The following is a 22,624-nucleotide window of genomic DNA, read 5'->3' on the forward strand; positions in this document are numbered from 1 at the left end:
CAACAGGGAACAATAAACATTTCTGAAGTGAAGGGAACATAGGAATGTTTTCAGAACAACTGGAAATATCTGGATTACAGAAAAAGATGAGGGCTGGGATATTAAAAATCAGGCATCAGCTATACTACTAAGAATGAGTGAGATAAACAGAGAATAGTTTGCGGGGGAAAAAGAGGGCTGAGGACAGAATCTTATGCACACTAACACTTAAGAGTAAAGCAGACAAAGATACACCAATGAAAGAGATTAAGGGTTAATTACAGAAAGAAAAAGTAGGAGGAACAGCAACATCATGGAAGCCTAAAAAAAAGACATCTTTATCCTCATCTTTTCTAGATGCTCTGGACTCTTAAAAGTTAACTGGAAATGGTGATTAAATTAAATTACTGAATCACTGATGTTCAAAAATACAATTTCAGCAACCAAGTGGAGAGCCAGGTAAGGAAATGAAGGCAGCAGACTCAACAAGTCACCTGGCAGGAAAATAAAGTGAGGTCAAAACCTTACTAAAGGTAAAGTGGTTTTTATTTGTTGATATTTGTCTCAGACATTGTTAGCAGGTTAACTCAAAAGCAATTCTCAACTCTCTTTTCCCATGCCTGCCTCCACAACAAAGGCTAAAAAAGCTAAATACTTGCTTTCCCAGCCTCCTTAGAAGATAGCCAGTGATAGCTTCAAACCAATGAGACAGCCATAGGTGCAAAACCACTGGCAGACTTCTGAGAAAGCTTCTGCCCACTTCTTCCTGCTTTAAGAGCAGACATGATGCATCTTCTAACTATAATGTGACAAACTATGAAGGCAAAAAAACTTAACTTCCATCCAATGTATCTATCACCCAGCATCAACAACTGTTAAAACATGAACAATTTTGTTTCATCTACTACTACATTTTTAAAAACTTTTGTTACTCTGTACCATCTAAGAAGATACGAAGATACATTTCCGGTCTCATGTTACGGTGTTTAAAAGCAAGACCTTTGGGAGTTCCCTGGTGGTCTCCTGGTTAAGATTTGGCACTTTCACTGTTGGGGCCTGGGTTCAATCCCTGGTTGGGGAACTGAGATCCCACAAGCCATGTGGTGCGACCAAAAGAAAAAAAAAAAAACTAAAGCAAGACCTTTGGAATCAAACACAGCTGGGTGTAAGTGTAGGTACTGCCACTTAATGGCCATGTATCTGAAAGCCAGTTACTTACTATGAGTAAGCCTTAGCTTTCTCTTATGTACAATGCTGGAAATATAGCTGGTTGTGGACAAACAGAAGTTATTAAATTTCCAGAGCTTTCCAGTTCAAGAGTGGGTAACAATGTTTCAGATGTGAAATGATGTTTCAGAACTAGGTTAACTGCTAGAATACATATTCTTGTCTCTGCTGCCCAGAGCAGAAAGATAAAGCATACATACTATTCTGCAAATAGAGTTTGGACTGCCTGTATATTGCCTAACTAGTTTTTTTTTTTTTTTAACATCTTTATTGGAGTGTAATTGCTTTACAACGGTGTGTTAGTTTCTGCTTTATAACTAAGTGCATCAGTTATACATATACATATATCCTCATATCTCTTCCCTCTTGCGTCTCCCTCCCTCCTACTATCCCACCCCTCTAGGTGGTCACAAAGCACCGAGCTGATCTCCCTGTGCTATGAGGCTGCTTCCCACTAGCTATCTATTTTACATTTGGTACTAACTAGTTTTTTAAAATGTGTTTCAGAAGCATGATACATAAGCAATATAAACATAATGGCTAAGAACAAGAACCTAAGTAAACGACATTATCTGTATCCCAATGTGATGCAGTAAGTATACACATCACCTATAAAGTTTTTGTGCCAAAACTATTCAACCTGAATTTAATGAAGAGGAAAAAAACCCAAAAAGGTGCAGAATGTGGAATATTCTACAAGACAACTTTTGTGGACATTTCAGAAGTCAACCATTGTGAAAAATCCTCCTCAAAAGGATATTGGGATTGACATACATACACTATTGATACCATGTATAGAACAGATAACTAGTGAGAACCTACTGTATAGCACAGGGAACTCTACTCAATGCTCTGTGGTGACCTAAATGAGAAGGAAATCCAAAAAAGAGGGGATATGTGTATATATACAGCTGATTTACTTTGCTGTACAGTAGAAACTAACACAATATTGTAAAGCAACTACACTCCAATAAAAAAAATTTAATGCTAAAAAAAAAGTGTAGGGGTGGGGTAGGCAAAGATAGTTATAAAGGCATTTTGGAAACAAATGGCAAAATTTGAACTTGGCCTATGTACTGGAAGGCATTATGAAATCCTTGTTAATCACTGTGTTATATTGTGGTTATAACACATAACCATTGTAGAAAAATTTCCTTATTCTTAAGAGACAGATGTTGAATTAAGGAGTAAAGTGTCATAATGTCTGTAATTTATTTTCAAGTAGTTTTCAAAAACTATAATATTAAAAATGTACATATAAAGATATAATAGATATGTCAAATGTTAATAATTGGTTAATAAAGACAAAGACTATATGAATGTTTATTATCCCTTCAACTTTTTTGTGGCTTAGAAACTTTTCAAAATAAAATGTTGAGAGGAAAAAAAGGAGCAAAGATCCATGAGTTAGACAGATTAGCTGTGCCAATTATTTGCTGTGTTGTAGTAGGGAAGTTGCCTCTCAGTTTCCCCACTGGTAAAATCACAAATAATCATTATACATATATCTCATAGGGTTGCTTTGAAGATTAAAGACACTGTGTAAAGCACTTAGAAGAACGCCCAGCACACAATAAGCATACAGCTCTTATTATTTATTTTTAATACTAAAACTTTAATGCACTATTATCTTTTCTCAAGTTAACCAACTACTCTTATGTCATAATCCAGAAAGATCCAAGACAACGAGAGAGAAGAGATAATCAGCCTTAAGAAAAGGAATAAGAACCTAAATATACATCAGCAGAGGAATGACTAAACAGATTAAGGTTTAGAAACACAACGCAGCTTAAAAAAAAAAAAAAGAATGAAGTAGCATATATTTTGCCATGGAAAAATCCAAAGCACCTAATCAAATCTAACATATTTGTTAAATTTTTTTTGCAATAGAAAGCCATAAAGAAACTATTCAATAGCACATAACCTGAAAAACATAAAAATGTAAAACAAGCAATGAAGTAGCAGGCATGGAAAGCACATGCTTTAAAATCAGCGTCCTGGAGACTTCCCTGGTGGCAGAGTGGTTAAGAATCCGCCTGCTAATGCAGGAGACAGGGGTTCGAGTCATGGTCCGGGAAGATTCCACATGCTGCGGAGCAACTAAGCCCGTGTGCCACAACTACTGAGCCTGTGCTCTAGAGCCCATGGGCCACAACTACTGAGCCTGCGCTCTAGAGCCCATGAGCCACAACTACTGAGCCCTCATGTCACAACTACTGAAGCCCACATGCGTAGAGCCCATGCTCCGCAGCAAAAGAAGCCAGCACAATGAGAAGCCCACGCACCTCCACGAAGAGCAGCCCCACTCGCCACAACTAGAGAAAGCCCACACGCAACAAAGACCCAACACAGCCAAAAATAAAAAATAAAAATAAATATAAAAAAAAAAAATCAGGGTCCTGTGTGCATTAAAAAAAAAAAAAAGGCTTATCTACACAAAAGTCTTTAAATAGGTATAAATGCCATTTGATGTAGTAAATTAATGACAGTGCATGTAGCTAGAATCCTCTTACTAGCATTAATGCCTACCTACAGCAACTAACTAACTCCCACCTAAATCCCTTACCTTCATAAAAATGAGACATCCCACTGGGTATCTGTGGGAAAATTTGTGGCTTAGGAGAGATTTTCCACTTACAGTGGCAGTAAGGCCTATCCAATTTAAGTAACAAATTATCTCCACATGATAACCAATGTTTGTGTGCACACATCTATACAGGTAAGCAACTCTATTATTAGTCTATACAATTAAGGTAGGGCTTATATCACACTCAACACTTGACACCAACCGAGGTTCAGTACCCTATTCCTGCAACCATTATAACTGGTTTAGAGATGGACAACTAACCCACAGTGAACCAAAAGAGTCAAACCAAGGACTTCCGCAGAATTTATGAGGAAAGAAGTGTTTTTATTTATTTTTTAACTCCTGGAATTGCTAGCTATACAGATCACTTAAGTCTGGAACTAAGGGGGTCACTTTGCTTTGTGGAGAAAAGTGTGCCTTTCTCATGAGGCTAAAGCAGAAGAGAACAGCCAAGAAACGAAAATATTTCTGACACTCTGATTTTTGTTTGAGCATCTTATTCAGCTGTTCCTGAAACTAGAAACACTCCTTAAGCTTCCCAGTTAAATAAGCTAATATATTTCCTTACTTTAAAAAACTAGTCTGAGTTAGGTTTATCACATATGACTAGAAGAGTCCTGAATAATCTCAAAAAATTTTGTTGATATTTTCATAAAGAACAACAACAAAAAAACAAAACAGCTGCCACAAATCCATTTGCTCAAGAACATGTTATTATCATCAGTATAGTGACCAGGAATTTGACACACAACTATATCAGTATATTTAATGATGTTAAAAGGAGCACAATTTAATTTTATGTAACTCCAGGTGATATTAGAGAATACTGTTAATATCACACTTTTCACCTTCATAGGTGCCCTGTCTTAAAGAAGGAAAAGGTCAAAGAATTGAAGAACCAATGTTGAGGAAGCACCATATCTAGCTTGTTCATCTCCTACTTAAGGTTTTTTCTGAATATAGGTTCTAAACCAGGAGAGGTTTAGACCTGAAATTAAAGACTAGTGTTTGGTTTGGGTGGTTTTTAGTTTTTTATCCTTTGGGAAAGGGGTGGGGATGAGGGGGAAGAAGTGTAGGAGAAGGGTAGACTATGTGCTCTGAAAAAGATAAACCATCCCAAGGGAAGGCAAGCCAGCAGGAATGAACCAATGATACTAAAGTTACCTACTGGGATTAAATTAGGAAGGAGTCAGAAGAAAGGACCATATTTAATTCTCTCCTTTGGGGAAAAGATTAAATATATTTGTATATTAATATTTCAAATACACAATAGCTTTCTAAAAAAATATTTTTCTCCAAAGTACCACACTAAAGGTATTAAGCAGTCATACCTGAAACATTATTTATTTTGTAAATTTGCTACTTATAAAAAAGGAAAAAATTGTTCTTACTGTTGACGTAACTGTCGGCAGCTCTCAATATGAGTAGATGTATTTTGATGCTGAATCCAATCCTATTGTAAAAGGAGAAGAGTGCACAAATTAGAATATTCCTTATTTGACTAATGAAATTAGGCTTTTTAACATGACACAGTATACTTTGTTTTATCAAAAATTAACCAATTCTAATTATAAATACCATTTGGCTACAATAAAAATTTTCACGAACAAAAATAAAAGGCCTCCAAACAAAAGCACTTAATAACCAACTCATTGATGCCATTTTAAAACATTTTAGTATAGAAAACATTTTTAAAATCATACCCATGGATACTCGTTTTGAAGTCAAATATACATGTAAACTTGGAGAAAATAAAAGCATGGATCAGAAATAACTCATCTCAAATATAAAACACTACTACAGAGAACACCAAAAACTCTATAAATAGAATGGTATCATTCTATAAAATATAGTCTAAAATATAGTCTCTAAAATATAGTCTCAATGCCTTACAACTCTAAAATTCAAGCTAACAACATTAACAACAAAAAATCCTACCTCTTAGGCCAATACTATTCCAAGCAAGGTACTCACTATGTATTGGCAAAGGATAAGATTAGTAAAAATATGAAAAAATGCTGATCAAATCTAATTTATTTTCAGGATATAATGAAAAGTAATATCATTTCAAAGACATAATATCCCTTACATATAGAGCTTTACAATGAACAAAATGCTTTCTTATACATAACTTCATGTGTCACAAAGCTGCCCTAAAATTACATTCTGTATCCATAAAAAGCTCCTGGAAGATACATCTGATTTTTTTTTTAAAGGCAATACAGTTTTCAAAGATACAGTCCCCCAAACGAAACAGTTAGTTAAAAGCAATGTGTATATTACTCAATGTTTTATTGTTTCTCCAACATTTGGAAAGGCAGAAAACTTACTGAACAGTTCCATATTTTAATGCTTTCCTTGAGGAAAATGTTATTCATTTCCATTTCAAAAACATTTTAGTTTGTCATTGCCAAAGACGAACTAGAAATATCCAGAGTTAAAAACAACAGTTGACACTAATTTTGGAATCTGCCTTGTTGAGAACTATCTGAAAATAAGTGCATGCTATTTGCAATGCTCAGCAGCAGGTTATGACAAACCCTAAATTATTTCATTAAGCCATGTAACTCATTGTGGATTGCAAAAAAGAAATGTCTGCACATCCTGCTCAGTGATACAAATATTTAGAAAGCTAGACGAGACTGGCAGTTAAGAGTCTTTAGTACTGTTAAACCCATGTCTTTGACATTAACTGGATATTGCTTACATCAGACACACTGGCAGGTATCAAGTTGGGCATGATTTATTTGGACCATAAAGTGTTTTATTTGAATAAATTGCCGATATTTAAAAATCCAGAGATTTCCAGCTTTTCTTGAAAAAATATGAAGATGTAATTAATACTAGACATGTATTTGATATAGCAACCAACAGGTGATGCTGACAGCTAACTTACTTAGGGCATACTCTCTCCAGTTCTACACACACACACACACACACACACACACACACACACACCCTTTTAATAGGTCCGCTTTACTCACTGACATTACTCGCTTTTAAGCTCAGTAAATAGATGTACACCACCCCAATTTCTAGACTCTCCAGTAAGACAAGGGTCCAAGAGCAGTACTCCTCTCCAGAGAAAAAGGGATAATTATCTACTAAGCAGGAGATGCTGCAAGGACTGTAGACTTGAGTGGGCCCAGAATCAAACTGTGAAAATACCTACCCATATCAGAGCTCACTCTCTATCCACCAACTATTTCAAAAATCTTTTGTCAGTATTTTCTCAAACTGAATTATTTCAGTCAAAAAGACATGGCTTCTAAACCAACTGTGACAGTCAAAAAGACATAACTTCTAAACTAAGGTCGGCTCCTCCTCTGTCTGAAACCCAGTTTAGAAAAAAAACAATTTCACATTTTCTTGTTGTCTTTTTCAGGCTATAGTTTTAAAGACTCAGAGATGGGGAACATATTGTCAGATATTACTTAGCAAGAAAAAATTTGCAGTTGGTAATTTATATTTATTGGTTACATATTTATAATGTCAAATACATGCACACTTACAAGGCAGCAAGATATATCACAGAAACAAGAGAGGTAGTTTGTACTACCTAAGTCCATGTTCACAAATCCCTATCATTTGTCATCCAGTAGTGAAGAATTCATTAGTTAGGTCCATTGTGTTGTTCTATTAAAAGGTATCTGTTCATTTAAAATGGCAATCAATCTCTGTGAATTCTAATAATCGTTAAATGATTTCTTTTCCTAATTTTTACTTTTATCATAGTAATTCATACTTTCACCAACTTATACTTGAATAACTAGGGAAGTCTCGAATTAGGTGCCCTACCCTCTCTCTTCTCATTTCTATTAATCTTGTACACATCAGTCAGATTTATCTCCCTGAAAGACATTTTTAATGTGTCACTTCGCATGTCAAGAACCTTAATTAGCTTCCTAATGCCTCTCACCTCAAGTCTAAACTCCTTAGGCTAGCTTTTCAAGGCCCCTCAAACTTACTGTTGTTGCTCCTATCTGAAATGTCATCCCTCCTTCCCTGGGTATATCTAAGCCTACTCATCATTCAAGACCCATCTTCAACCTACTCCATGAAGTCTTCCCTCCCAGACCACTCTAATCCAGACAGACTTAGTGCAGTAGTCCTCAATCAGTCTTATTTAACTGGAGTACGGAAGTCTTCTGATGTCAGAATGTATATTATACTTTCTAATTACATACTGCTAAATACACAATAAGTGTCAGTAAATTGATAATGCTAGCCTAAACTGATATGTCTGCAATCAAACAGAAATATTAAATATCTCTCCCCCTACAGCATAACCAAACAATTATGAACCATTTGTTACCCTCCAATTTTTAAAAAATTCTTTAGGTGTATAATTTTTCTCCTCAGTGAGACTGTAAAAACTGCTTAAGAACAACATGTAAACTTTATATAGTTCTTTATTTCCATCCCAGCACCTAATATAGTCATGTACAAAACTAGTAATCAGTAAATAGTTACTGAATAAATGTATATCTTTTCTATTCACCAGATTAAAAATTAAAACATTTAAGATATTTTTCTTGGATTTATCATGACTAACTGGAAATTCAAAATAAATGGAATACAGGGGGCCGAACACTCAATTCAGTACTTAGGCCAGGGCTACTTACAGATTTTAACTAAGTGCTATAAATTATTCTGAGATTTTTCAAGACTTTGCTATCCCCTGTGATAAGGCAAGGCAATTATTATTTTATTAGAACTCAGCAAATACGGCTAAAATGAGATAGAATGCTGATTTCCTTTGCTGGCGTTAACCTTTATGACAAAAGCATCAGTTTTAGGTATCAGATTCTTGTTGGCTGAAACCTGGTGAGTGGGAAATAGAAAGACAATAAAAGGGCAGCACTGGAAGGAGAAAAAACAAGAGAATTAACACCGAAAGACTTTTAAGCCTATTCAAAGTATACAACCAATGCTATGGCCTTGAATCAAAGCTTTTTCCCATGGGAAGTACATTCCTTCCTGACCACTTGTATTGAATAATATACATCTTCAAATCACATTAGTAAATAGAAGAAACAGTGGTTTCCAAACATATGTAAGTAAATAAAACATACTTGGAAATTTCTACTCAAATCCACCAATGATTACTATCAAACAGTATAGTCTACATTACTCTTCAGCACCTCTGTAAAACACTTCATTCTAACTATACTAACCATGAAGACACCTAAGGCTTCTTTGTTTTTTAAAGACTCTTCTCTCTAAAGTTCTATCATTCTACACTCTATGCTCTGAGCCCACAGCTGGTCCGAATAATTCATCTTGACTCAACTTTGCTATGGATTAGGTTATTTGAGGAAGCTCCTCCTCGTGAAACGCTAAAAATCCTAATTCAGACAGAATCAGAAGATATTTAAATCAACATTAACTCTCTTTAGCCCAAGACCGATAGATACATGCAAGGCTACAATAGACTGTCTCTTAAAAGTGTGCAGTACAAATGTTTTATTCCAAGTTTTTATTTTTATACTAACAGATTCTCTTATTTAGATAAAGGTAACTCATGTGACATTGTCTTATAAGTACAGTTTATGTCATATCAATTTTATGTTGCATTTTCTGGGATAACTTCTCAGAAGTTCAAAATAAATGGACAGACCCATGTGGTGTGCCCAGTCACAGGAATACAGAAAGCCTAACACCCAATTCAGTACTTAGGCCAGGCTACTTAAGATTACAACTAAGTGTTGATGTTGCAATCAAAATTTCTGCCTTTTCCTTAATGACTAGTTAACACCAGCATACATGAGAATTTAGAGGAAACTTGGGCGCTGAGTATCATGATACAGTGATCTTTAAAAACACTCACCTTCAAATGACTACATTCTACGTTACACAGAGAACACAAATGTGGAAATATTCTTGGAGATGCTGCATAATAATCATTCATCATAGAAGGAGTTGGAAGTCTCTTCATCTTCTGGGCATCAGCATGTGAAAACTTTGGTAGCCATGATGCTTTCACAATCCCAAAGGGAGACTGAATGGGGATGTCAGCCTCTGACTGGTAATTCTTTTTACTTCCTCCCGATCCATGTACATTAGATGAATTAATGACAGGTTCACGTGGGATCCGATCTTGCTGGCTTACAGCTGAAATTAATTCCGATGAAAACGGTTGCTGGTTCATAGGAGGAGGAATCAGAGACTGACTCATTGTCTGGTTAACTGGCTGGCTAATGGATTGGCTGACAGATTTTACAGGTTCAAGGACTGACTGTCCTCCTGAAATGTGTAAGCCTGACATCTTGCTTCCACTCTCAACTGGGAAAAAGGACTGATTATTGGAGGACTCACTGGGGAAGTCCATCTGTCGAAACACATCTTCAACAGGAAACATAGAATTACATATCACATTTGGAGCAGCAACAGATGCAGAAATGCTCGGCTGTGACCGAAATTCATTCTTGACCTCATCAGTTGGAATTTCAGGATCGTAAATACGTACTTCAAGTGGATCTTCTGTGTAGCCATACTTGCTTGCATGCCCATAATCAATCACATTACTCGAAACTGCCTCACTACCAAGTGTTTCTTTATTTCTGCTCTGAGAAGGTAAATTAGGTAATCGGCGCCCCACTTTTCGCATTCTTATATCCCTCAAAATTAATGGCATATTTTCAGGAGTTAGTTGTTCATCAGGATAGCGACTGAGTTCTTCTAAGTCTTCATTAGATAATCCAAAACTTGCTAAAATGCTTGAGGCACTCTCTTTTGTATAGCGGCTCTGTACTTTAGGACTCTGCTCTGTAACCTGCGTTACAGAACTCTGTTTCACTCCCACTGATGCAGACATATGAGGTTCATCATCCCACCGGCTACCATGAGGCTTCGCCTTCTTTTGTTGTGCTTCATGAAAATCCAATTTTTCTTTGGTCAATCTTGGATCAGTTCGGTGTTGAGTTACCTGAACATTCATTCTCTGTGGTCCCATGTTCTGATAAGATTCATGGCCAGCAAATCTGTGTGGTATCCCACGGGCTCTCCCTGCTGGGTAAAATCTTGGAAGACCCATAGATCCAGGCCTCATAAATGGTCCTGGAGGCCTCATCCCAGAAGGGTTAGGTGCTCGTGGCCTCTGAAGTGGAAAGTTTCCTCGAGGATTAAACCTGGGTCTCGACATGGCTATTTTCAAGAAAGCCTGATTTAATAAAGTATAAGGTGGTGTTGAACTATGTGAGGCAACGGCATTCAGCTGCTGAAGCGCCAACTGAGTCTTAATCTGAGCAAAGTGCAAAGGAGATGGGCCCAACAGAAGTGGGTTTGCAATGCCCAGGTTCAAGGAATTCACAAGTGGTGCCAAATTTTCCAAGAATAACACAAAGCTGAAAGTTAAAACACAAATATTAGATCATTTTAACTCAAACTACTTCATGAAGTGGGTTCTACAGCCAGTGTAAAACATTTTGAAACAAAGCCATGAAACCATTCTGCATTTCATACACTTTTAGAGTGCTTACGAGGATTTTAAATTTTCCCCAAAACTTTCTCTTCTTTTCTTTCCCGAATCCAGAACACAAACCCCAAACCTCAAGCCAGAGTTCATGTACACTGCGTTGCACTGGGTGCTGTCCTAGGTGCTGAGCGGTAATTACAACTCCTTTTAAAACTTCTTAGAAGTGTCCAAATCCTGCATGCCACTGGGGGATGGGGTGAGAATATACATTCAGTTGCTGTGGTAAGTTCTCAGAAGTTGTTTCTTTATCATCATAGATCTTTTTCCCCCTTCTTTTTGATTTTAGTGGAAAGGAATGAATTCAGAATCATTCAATTTATTAAACATTTTTTGTCTAATATGACAGTCATTATGGAGTTTTCAAGCCAAATAAAACATGATTCCTGCCAAAGTGCAAGCAATCTAACAAGAAAAACAAAATAGAGTTTTTCATTATTACAACAATGCTAAAAAGCATCATAAAAGGATTTATTTCTGTAAAAGGTCATGAGTGTTTGAGTTGAGTTTTATAGGATGAGTATCTTCTAGAGTTTTGAGGGAACTGGGGTAAGAGAGAGTTCAGATAACAAGGTCTTACTAAACATGTGTTTATCAAATTTTTTAAAATGTAGAATAGCCTAGGTTAAGGCTTCTGAATAAAACACTGTAATAAGATGAAACAGCTTGCTAGGATGATTTAAAATTTTAAAACTAATTAAACTTATTAACTGCATGTTTCGGACAAAGCTATAAAATTCTGGACCAAGACAAAATATAGTTTCAGTTAAGATATGTGATTCTTCATTAACCCCAGGACTATTTAATAAAATTATCTATGAAGACAAAAAAAAAAAAAAAATTGCCAAGAACCTCTCTCCTTTATGCCAACTTTTAGCTACTGTTTTTACTGACTTTGTAACTTTCTCCCAAAACTATCCATTTTCAACCCTCTGTTCTCTACACCAATTCCTTTAGTCAATGAGGCTCAAAAACATTTTATTCTCCATTTCTAACTAATCATAAAATTCTACGTATTCCTGTCGATGTCTCTTATACTTTCCTTTCTCCTGTCACCACCACCACCACCCTACTGCAAGCTCTCATCACTCTATACCACAGCTGGCCTCCATCTCAATTCATTCTGTCGTTACTGATTAATATCCCTGAAACACTTCTTTTATTATCACCCCTCTACATAAAAATCTTCACCACTTTACTGCTTCTCGTAAGATAGTGTCCAAACTTGTCAACCTGGCATTTAGTATATAACCTAATCCCAATCTACCTTTCACACTTTCCTAGCCAATAATACTTAATGAAAAATTTTTACTACAGCCAAATTGGTCTATTTGCAATCTCCTGACCACTTTCAACACATTCCATACTTTATTCATACCTCACTACCTAGAATACTCCTAGCTCTCTGAATCAAACTCAATCTTCAAGATTGTTTCCAAGTCCCACCCCACAAGAATCTCTTTGATCATCTCCTATGGCACACATTAAGCTATTAATCTAATAAATGCAGTAATACATGCAATGTTCAAATTCATTTCTAAGCTAGTAATTATCTCTATACGTCAGATGAGAAGGGTTTGAATTCTACCAGATTCACCATTTACTATTAAGATTTTGGGCAAGCTACTTAATCTCCAGAGCATCAGTTTCCTCATCTGTAAAAAAGGAAAGTATCTTCCTCTATGGATTACTGTTAAGGACTAAGATGAAATACAAACATGTACAGTGTCTAACAAAGGAGCTGCCCAATAAATGTTAGTTTCACTCTCCCTCCCCTCATTCCACTGAGCAGGGGTCTTTCAGGCAGACAAATCTCACTCCTAAGCATCAATACCTTTTAATCTCTGCCTCTGCAAAGCAGAGGGTAGCTAAATTTAGGGGGGCAAAAAGGGTAAGAGATGAGTAAAAGCAGAAATCATAAAAATAATTTCTATCTCTATTCACATACAACCTCTTTCTATCTTAACAGATTCAGAAAAATAGAGTTAAATCTCTTGAACACAAAACCTATCCTGGAAGAACTACAACACAATAGGTGCTCTGGAAGCCCAAAAGTAAAAGCAATCCAAAAAGCCAGCTGTGCTTTATAAAAGTGTTTTGAAGCAATTAATTCCTGATAATGTCAATATCTTAAAAAAAAAAAAACTCAAAATGCAAAATGATCAGAAAAAGGCAAGCTTCCCAGCTACACAATAGTACGCTCCAGTCTAACATTAACACTTTTTCCTTGGCTGTTATAAACTGAAAATCTACAGTTATCCACATAGATTCGTTGATGCACTAGCATTTAAAGAATCAAATGTTGACTCAAGTATCTAGCAAGTGAAATGATGAATTTGGGATTTTCATTAAAATAATCTAGAAAACAAAGAGTGCATGTCGGCGGGAGTGAGGGGTGGGGTTTGGTGAGTGAGAAGTTAGATGAAGCACAACTGGCAAAAATATTTGTTGTGGAAGCTGAGTGACGGGTCCAAAAGGATTTATCACCTTTCCTCTCTACTTTTTTACGTGTTTGAACATTACCAAAATAAAAAATTAAAGTGCTAAATATTAAGTATGACATTTTTAACAAAACAAAAAAAGAGGGTGGGAGAATATAAAACCAACGTAACTTCATACTTCTCAATCTAATTTAATATTATCACACCAAAGTCTTACAAAAGCCAAAATCAGCTAATTTGCTATGATTAACAGGCAATGTATAAATAACACGCAGATTAAATCTAAAATCTCATTTTAGTTCATTTTCCCCTACATCATTCCTTCCCACCTGACTCAACAGACTTATTAGATATTAAACAGTTTCATATTTCACTCTTTCTCTGTGTGGAAAAAAGTTAAACTATTTGTGAGATGAAAAAAGTAAAATTAAGCAAAACAAGCAAAGGACTCTTGATATGAAACCGCTGATTAAGAATTAGGTTATGCCACACCAAAGAAAATAAACCCTCAGTCTTTTGAGAATGAAACTGATATAACCTAAAAACAACGTGATAAGAAACAAGAGGGCTTCCCTGGTGGCGCAGTGGTTGAGAATCTGCCTGCCAATGCAGGGGACACGGGTTCGAGCCCTGGTCTGGGAGGATCCCACATGCCGCGGAGCAACTAGGCCCGTGAGCCACAACTACCGAGCCTGCGCGTCTGGAGCCTGTGCTCCGCAACAAGAGAGACCGCGACAGTGAGAGGCCCGCGCACCGCGATGAAGAGCGGCCCCCGCTTGCCACAACTAGAGAAAGCCCTCACACAGAAATGAAGACCCAACACAGCCATAAAAATAAATAAAAAAATAAATAAATTTTAAAAAAAACAAAAAACTTGCTTCCTCTAAAAAAAAAAAAAAAAAAAAAGAACCAGGAAGACAAGGGTAAATTTGGCATTAACACCTGGAAAACAACTGAACAAATAAAGACAACAATTATAAAGCCTTCTTCACTTAACTCTGGGAGTTCTGGCCATAAAGAGGTTCATTCACCTAATGGAATTTACAGAGAGCCAACACATCAAATCATTAAACTAACTTGGAAAAATCTGAGTTGGGATCTGAGTTCTTAATTATTAACTCCTCTGAACACAACTGCAATTAAATAACACTTACCCTTTAAAATAAATTTTTATTCCTGATGATATTAACAGATGTTTGTTAAAGAAAACAATAAATAGTAGTAAATGAAACGCTTACCAGTAAAACCATTACCAACACTGAACTAATATTTTGATGTAATTTCTTCTAGTTTTGTGTATGTGCATACATACATGGATGGGAAGGGGAAGAGGGTACACCAAACTTTATTGTATGAACTACGCTATTTGCTATTTTCAATCAACATTTTATTTTCCTATATTTAATGGTTTTCAAAAACAGGATATTTAATGGTCACAAAACATTCTGAACTCCTGAAGGATTATTATTTTGACAAGTAGCAGTTAAAAACTCTTCTATGTCCTATCAAGAACGAAAATATGCCACTCTGAAAAGAAATGAAATATTCAATAAAATGTCAACCATAAAAATTCTTTTAGAAGCATCTAGTAGAAACTGAGTTCTTGAGGCAGACATGAAGAAATGGCTTAAAAGATTTTTTTAAAAATCGCCATGATATCCCATGAGATATTTCTGAGATGTCCACTACCTGCTATTTTGATAGTCTTTCAGATGGAAGGGAATCCTTAATTTTCTTTACAGATATTCATAAAGAAATCTGAAATCTAAAAATATAAAAGCATCATCAAAAATTAGTCAGCCAGATCATAATGGCTCCATTAGATTCATAATGAAAAGACTCATCAAACCCCATACTTGAACTTTATAGCACTTCACGGTTTAAAAAGCAATTTGATATCCGTTATCTCATCTGAGCCTTGCAACAACCCAGTAAGCAAGTGAATCCAAGTTTACAGGTTAAGTAAAGCCTTAGAACTAAGTGGCAAGGTCACAAATAGAAACTGTGGCTCCTCTTGGTGTTCTTTCCATGCTGTATTCTAGATATATAAAATTTAAATTTTGTAGCTTTGTTTTTTCTAATTATTAAAAAAGGCAATACATGTTCATTAACACCCTCCCCCAAAAGAAAGAAAAATCATCCTCTTGACAAGCAGAAAAGAATTAAAAGTTTTCGATAATCTTACCACGAAGGGAAAACTACAATTAACATTATTTTCTAGGTATATACCCACATACTTCACTTGATACCCTGTGTTAGAGCAAATGTTTGTTTCAAAATATATAATATCTACTTTCACACCTAAGAATGCAAGTATTACACTGGCCAGTTAATACAAGAGTACACGTCATTCCGTGCTTTTCTCAGTTTGACTGGTACTCAATCTTCTAATCTCCTCTAGTATATAGGTAGATCCACTCAGCCAACTCTTTTCTACCTTTAGTTTTATCCTCTCATGTCTCACAAAAGGTACACAAGTCATAATTCTGAAGGTGCCACGAGTACCATGCTGGATGTTAAGAATGCCAAAACGTGGTACACCTCAATGAAACTGTTAAAAATGCCAAAACGTGGTACACCTCAATGAAACTGTCAAAGAAACAGAAAGAAAAAAATAAGCAGAAAACTAGAAACATTGTTTTTATCATGAAGGGCATCATCAAACTTCACTGCTACCTGGAAGGATTGGTAACCATCATGATTTCAGATCTGAAAGAAAATGGAAGATCAACTTGCTAATAATGCACAATACCAGGAACAGATCACCATTAACAACCTTATACAGCAATGATTTAAAAGCTATTATTTCCAGGAAAACAACTTTTTTGATAAACAGGGTATGTGAGTATAATCAGATGCTTTTTTCTTTTTCAGGAATATGTATACTGCATACATAAATGGGTCTCTACAGACAACACTGTATTCCCACAGTAAATGATGCCCCCCTGAGATGTTCATTGGTGGTCCTGCTTATTACTTTGCTACCCTCAACAAATACAACACATTAGTCCAAGAAAAACTACTAGATCCAACGTGGAATAAAGAAATCTTTTCTGGGATTTTTTTTTTTAAACTAGAAATGAGAAAAATGGTGAACACTGATAAAATTCTGTTGTCAAAATGCTGTTGACAGCATACTCACTGCCTTAGTGAGAAAGCACGAATACTGAAAAAAGGAAAGCCAGTATAATAGGTAAGCAGGACCAAGAGGTAAATATAGTACTGAAGACATTCACTACCCAGTTCCAATTGTTCTTGAAGTCAGACTGCATCCCTACCCTTCCTGCCATTTGGTTGTTCACTTCTTTCATGATGTGCATGAGCCAGAAAATGTTCCCATCTGCCTAAAATGGGTTTCCAAAATCTTCAATTAAGCATACCAAAATTATCCGACCAAATGCCTTAAAATGCCAAATGCCTTAAAGTCTTTACAAAGTACAAAAGAACATATATAATGTTACTTTATATAAAAAATGGAAATGAGAAAACACATGCATCTGCTTATGGTTACAAAAAGAAATATAGGTAGGATAACACAGAAAACAGGACTCAAAGGAAATAAATGGGAACCATATTTCATGGAGTATGTCTTACTATATAATTTTGACTTTCAGAAGCATGTTAACAAACTAAATTTTTTAAAAAATTAAATCAAGGATGGGAAGAAGGAAAAAAGCTAAAACTGAAAGCAAACTAATTCATTTTTCAAATGAATACCGTAACTCACTGAAGGCGAAAAAGAAAACTAAACTAAACTAAAAACAAGTAATTTATGAACCCACTATTTGATCTATAACACCCTCAGTTTTGGTGGAGCTGGGAGAAAACTGAGAACTACAAACAAATTCTTACCCTTTTTAGTAGTTTGGTGTTTTTTTTGCTTTTTTTTTTTTTGCAGTGGTATGGATGAAGCTATTCTTAAATTACTTTAGATATATCATGGGATTGAGCATATAAGTAAATGTTTTGATAGTGCTGGGAACCAGGGTTCTCACTGTGGAAAACAAGATATATCTATGGAATAAGATAAAGCAAGAAAGAACTGGACAGTAACCACTGAGAAAACCAGGAGTCCATAACGCCACACCAATCAATCACTGTAAATGTAGAGGAAATGCTAAGTTGGAAAATCATTTTATAACCGTCACAGTAATGTAAAGACTGGTTCAGGCAAGAATCATCCTTGCATGTTAAATCCTGAGTGAAATTTTGACAAGGAATAGGACATTTGCATGGTCTTAAAATATCTCTCCACAGATCAAGTAGTTCAAGGGAGGAAAAAACCTCAAACATTTTGACCAAACATGTGATCAAACAACATATTGTCCATGAGGGGCAGATGGACTTCCTGCACCTCCAGATCTGATACCATGGGGGAACAAAGCAATTTGATTTTTCTCTCCAGGGATGCATAATCTGAATCTATTCAAGAGGACACATCAAAAAAATCCAAAATGAAAAATGTTCTATTAAAAAAAAAAAAAGAAAGCAAATAGTATTCTTCGAAAATGGCAATTTCACAAAAAGATTAAAAGGCTATAGAAATATTCCAAAGCAAGGAAGACTAAAGAAACATGACAACTAAATGCAATTACCTAATCCTAGACCGATCCTGTACTGGAGGGGGGAAAAAACTGCTATAAGAAACATTATTGGGTCAACTGACAAAATCAGAATATCGTAAAAAATTTTATCAATGTTAAATTTACTGAGATTGATAACGGCACTATGACTACAAAAGAAAACATCCTATTCTTAGGAAATAAACTATTACACTAATTAATAAACTAATAAAGGGTAAAGGAGCACAATACATGCAACTTACTCTCAAGATAGTTGAGGAAAAAAATAAGGGTGCGTGTGTGTGCATGCAAGCACGCAAAACGATAAAGGGAAGGGAAATAGGGAATTCCCCTGTCAGCCAGCACTTTAATTCATTCAAATAGTAAATGACCCAATACCAGGCTATCTAACACCTTAGTACTAGGTCAAAAAAGGACTATAAGCAAGTATGGCAACAGACAAAAAGCTGGCAATGATAAAGAGCATCAGTCCTAAGCACATTTTCGGATTTGGCTATTCTTCTGTAACATGTTCACTCCCTAACTATTGACTGTTAGTCAGCCCATTATGCAATCCATAATAATCTCATCTTTGGGGAAATTTCCACTGATCTGAAGATATCCACCCGCTACAAAGGGGTGCCAGCAAGTGACTTCACGCAAAATTGGGTAACTCCCATAAGTAAAATTTAACACTAACATAGCATAGTGTTTTTTAAGAACTTAGACCCTGGACTCAGTGCTTTAATTCTGATCCTGCTGCTTGCTAAAAATGTGAGCCTCAGCAAGCTGATGAACCCAAGACTCAGTATAACAGCACAGAATGTTGATGTGAAGAATGATTAAAATTATACCCTCTGACATGCAACAGATGCTCAAAAAATGTTAGACAGTAAACAAAATGCTTTACCTAAGAAGCAGGTAGTTGTTTGTTCCTTTTATTAAGACGTGGGTAATTTCTGAAAATTTCAATATGGTAGTAGAAATAGAAATTAAATTAATACATGTATACACAGACACGTGTGTGGTGTATAAGAAACAATTAGGGAGATCTGAATACTGACCGAATCTCTGATATTAAGGAACTATTATTACTTTAGGTGCGATATGCATGTTTTTTCCTAAATATTTTGGAGAAAAATTCTAAACTATAAATTGATGAATGATATGTTATGGGATTTGCTTAAAAATAACAGGATGGAGGGTAGAGACAAGACTGACCATTAGCTTATAATTGTTGAAGCTGGGTGATAGGTGAATCATTATAAAATACCCTCTGCTTTTGTGTATCTTTAAAATTTTCCCTAATAAAAAAAAAATTTTTTTTAAGTGAAGAAATTCAAAAGAATAGAAAGTTGGCAACATTCACTCATTAGCAAGGACAACAGGGAAATCAGTTGCAAGATTAATAAAATGAAGACTGTGGAAATAAGGCAAGAAAAAAAGTATGAAAACTTAAGAATGACTGTAACAATAAATAAACTTTGTTATTTAAGGGGCTCAAAAGAGTAGAAAAATAATCCAAAATGTACACACCCCAAGGTAAGCACTAAGAAAACATCAAAATATATGCACCTTAAAACCCCTTCTCCTATACTCCCTGAACATTTCTTTTCAATACAAAGCCCGTTACTCTTGATCCTCACTGATCATAAGAGCTGTGTTTTATTTCTGTACCTCACCTTTTCCCTACCATTATTTCTTCCTTTCCATTATTCTCTTATTTTCCATATACCTATCTTCTTTCCATTTTCATTTCAATCACAAATTTCAGACTACAGTAAATAAAGCTGAAGCAATGAAAGAGTAAGTAAAGTTGGATACAAAGAGGGCTTATTGGCTTTAGCCACAAGTATAATTACTTTCAGTTTGGAGGATCTCTAAACCACCACACATTGTAACATTCAGTAGCTTGTTTCCTTGCACAACAGCCCAAAATATATTACTGGGTACCCATACTGGAAGCCCTGTTTCTCAGTATATAAAGCACTATATTAATTATTTGGACAGATATTTTCCAAACCTTGACCAGTATACATTAAGTCACAGTAGAAAGAGCATGATTTGGACTCCCAAGGGCCTGTGTTCTTATCCAGACTGTGGCAAACACCACCTGAGTTCGAGCATCTAATACATACCAGGCACTGGGACAGATACAAAGATGAACATAACAATCATATAAATAAATGGATACAATATATTTTGATAAGTTTATATCAACAGATGAACAAAATATTTTAATGAAAGATTATATGATCTTTCAGCTCCAAAATTCTATCAATTTAACCTAAATTGCTTTAAGCCTCTTCTTTTTAATTAAGAGGTAGTATCCACAGGTTGCAATTTTCTATTAAAAGATGCTGCCTAAGCACTTAAAAACTTAAAACAATAGTAACAGCTAACATTTATTAAGTACCTACTACGTGCCAAAGGATAGGGGCTTTTTATACCTTTTCTAACTTAATCCTCACAATAATCCCAAGCAGGAAGTAGTATTATCACCATTTTACAGATACAGAAACAAAAGTTCAGAAAGACTAAAATAACTTACCCCAAATCTCACTCATACAGTAAGAGGAAAACAGGGATTCGAAGCCAGATCTTCTGATTCCAAAGCCTATATTCTCTTTCCACTAAACTGTTTGTCTCTCATTTTCTTTCACTACATAAAAAAAATTTCCAGAGATCACCTTCCTAAGAGCACCCAAGAGAAAATTTTTAAGACAGCCATGAAGTACAAAGTGATCACTGATTGTAAGAAGTATTTTTTTAAACCTGAGTATATGCTGGATACACTCTCCATAACAAAATACAAGAGATTACAAAACTAAAATACAACCACTACTCAAGGTAATAGATATGTGTGACATGAAAACTAGTTAATAAAAACGGACGAGATTCTGTGGTTTCTTCCAACTGTTTTATCTTTACCCTCACTTGGTTCCAACACAATCAAGAAGGCCCAGCATTATTTCTGTGTAATAACATGTTAATTTCACATGATTATTTAAGTGTATATCACCGAGTATGAGAATATAAAGTGTATATGAAATGCTGTCAAAAGGAAAAAGAATGCAACATAAGCCCACTAAGTCTAGAATACCTAATCATCAACAATATTTAAAGCTATGTTGAAATAATGTAAATTATGCGTTCATTTTTCTGTATAAACTTCATTAAACTCACTTTTTTTGTAAACAGGTTATCAATTTTAATTGCAAATCTGAGCCAGCAAACATCCTTGAAAAATGAGTTAAGCCTTTACAACAAATAAAGAAAAAAAAATTTTTGTGCACAATTCCAAAGCTGGTTAGAAAAAGAATTTGAATCAACATAAGTCGCCGGATCCTGCTAACAAATTTTTCTTCAGAACTCCTCCAGATTAAAATATTACTTTCCCCCCAAATTTTGCCTCAGAGCAAATTTTTAAATTAAGAGAAAATAGCTTGAGGCAGCCTTCGTTGTCTACTTCAACTAAAGATCTTGTAATAATATGTCTCCCTTATTCACAGTTATCCCAAACAACAAAAGATCTGTTTCAGATGTCCTCCAGGATTCTTGTGTGTGGTACACATTCTCCCCCCACCTTGAACAGAACGGGGCCCAAGCTAGGAATCACGCAAAACTAAATCACTAACGATCCGCATTCTGGATTCCTCTGAGTAATTTGCAAATAAGTATCAGAGCAGTTCACGAGCCCTCGGTATCCCGCACAGAGGTGACACTCTCTTTGCCTTCAGGCCCGCACAACGCAGGCAGAGGAAACCCCGACCAGCAAAAGCCGCTGGATCGTAGATTCCCTCTTAACCCCAACTCCCCCTTCCCCAGCCCCAAACACAAATACGCTCTTCTCTCCACGCTTCTTGCACAATATCGCTCGCCAAAGGGCTCAGCTCGAGCTCCACCGCCTCTCTTCCAGGCCCGACGGGAATGGTTACTCCCTCCGCGATGCTCCCTCACCACCGCTTCCTCCGGCTGTCAGGCCTGGTGCGCTCTCGGCAGGCCCTGCGCGGATGGGGAAGGGGCCGCCACGGCCTTGCCAAAGGGCTGTTTTCCTTCCTCCGCCCAGTGCAAACGGCGTCAGGCGGCTCTTCCTGAAGTAGGGTCCTAGCACGGGCCCCGACCCGGCCCTCCGGGGGCAATGCGGTGAAACGACGCGGTGGCGAGGCAGCCGAGCTCCCTTCCCATCCCGGGGGTCCCCCAACCTCCTCCCGCCCCCGCCGTCAGCCCGCCGCCATTTTGTGCGCAGCCGCTGCGACACAGATACAATAGTCGGCCCGGATTGCAAAGCAAAGGCTCAGGACCTCCACGCTACGGGCTCCCGCCTTCCAGCCCCCTGCTCCCCACAAGGCAG

The 22,624-nt window shown here is 36.4% G+C and overlaps 1 protein-coding gene across 11 annotated transcripts in view; it reads right to left on the minus strand.

Moving 5' to 3' along the window:
* ZNF638 (zinc finger protein 638) overlaps window positions 1–22,624 on the minus strand; it is an 89,034-nt gene that overhangs the window by 66,261 nt on the left and 149 nt on the right. For 8 of the 11 annotated variants that reach the window (XR_014234634.1, XR_014234635.1, XR_014234636.1 and 5 more), the window contains exons 2-3: window positions 9,624–11,139; window positions 5,185–5,246 (exon numbers count right to left, since the gene is read on the minus strand). Coding sequence is in view for 5 of the 11 variants with exons in the window: in XM_082356279.1 (XP_082212405.1) it covers window positions 5,185–5,246; window positions 9,624–10,937 (1,376 nt within the window). In the remaining 6 variants the exon portion in view is untranslated. The remainder of the gene's footprint in view (window positions 1–5,184; window positions 5,247–9,623; window positions 11,140–22,624) is intronic. The other 3 variants (XM_082356277.1, XM_082356283.1, XM_082356278.1) reach the window with 1 other exon arrangement.

This window comes from Balaenoptera borealis, assembly GCF_965194805.1.
Source record: "Balaenoptera borealis genome assembly, chromosome: 15".
NCBI lineage: Eukaryota > Metazoa > Chordata > Mammalia > Artiodactyla > Balaenopteridae > Balaenoptera > Balaenoptera borealis.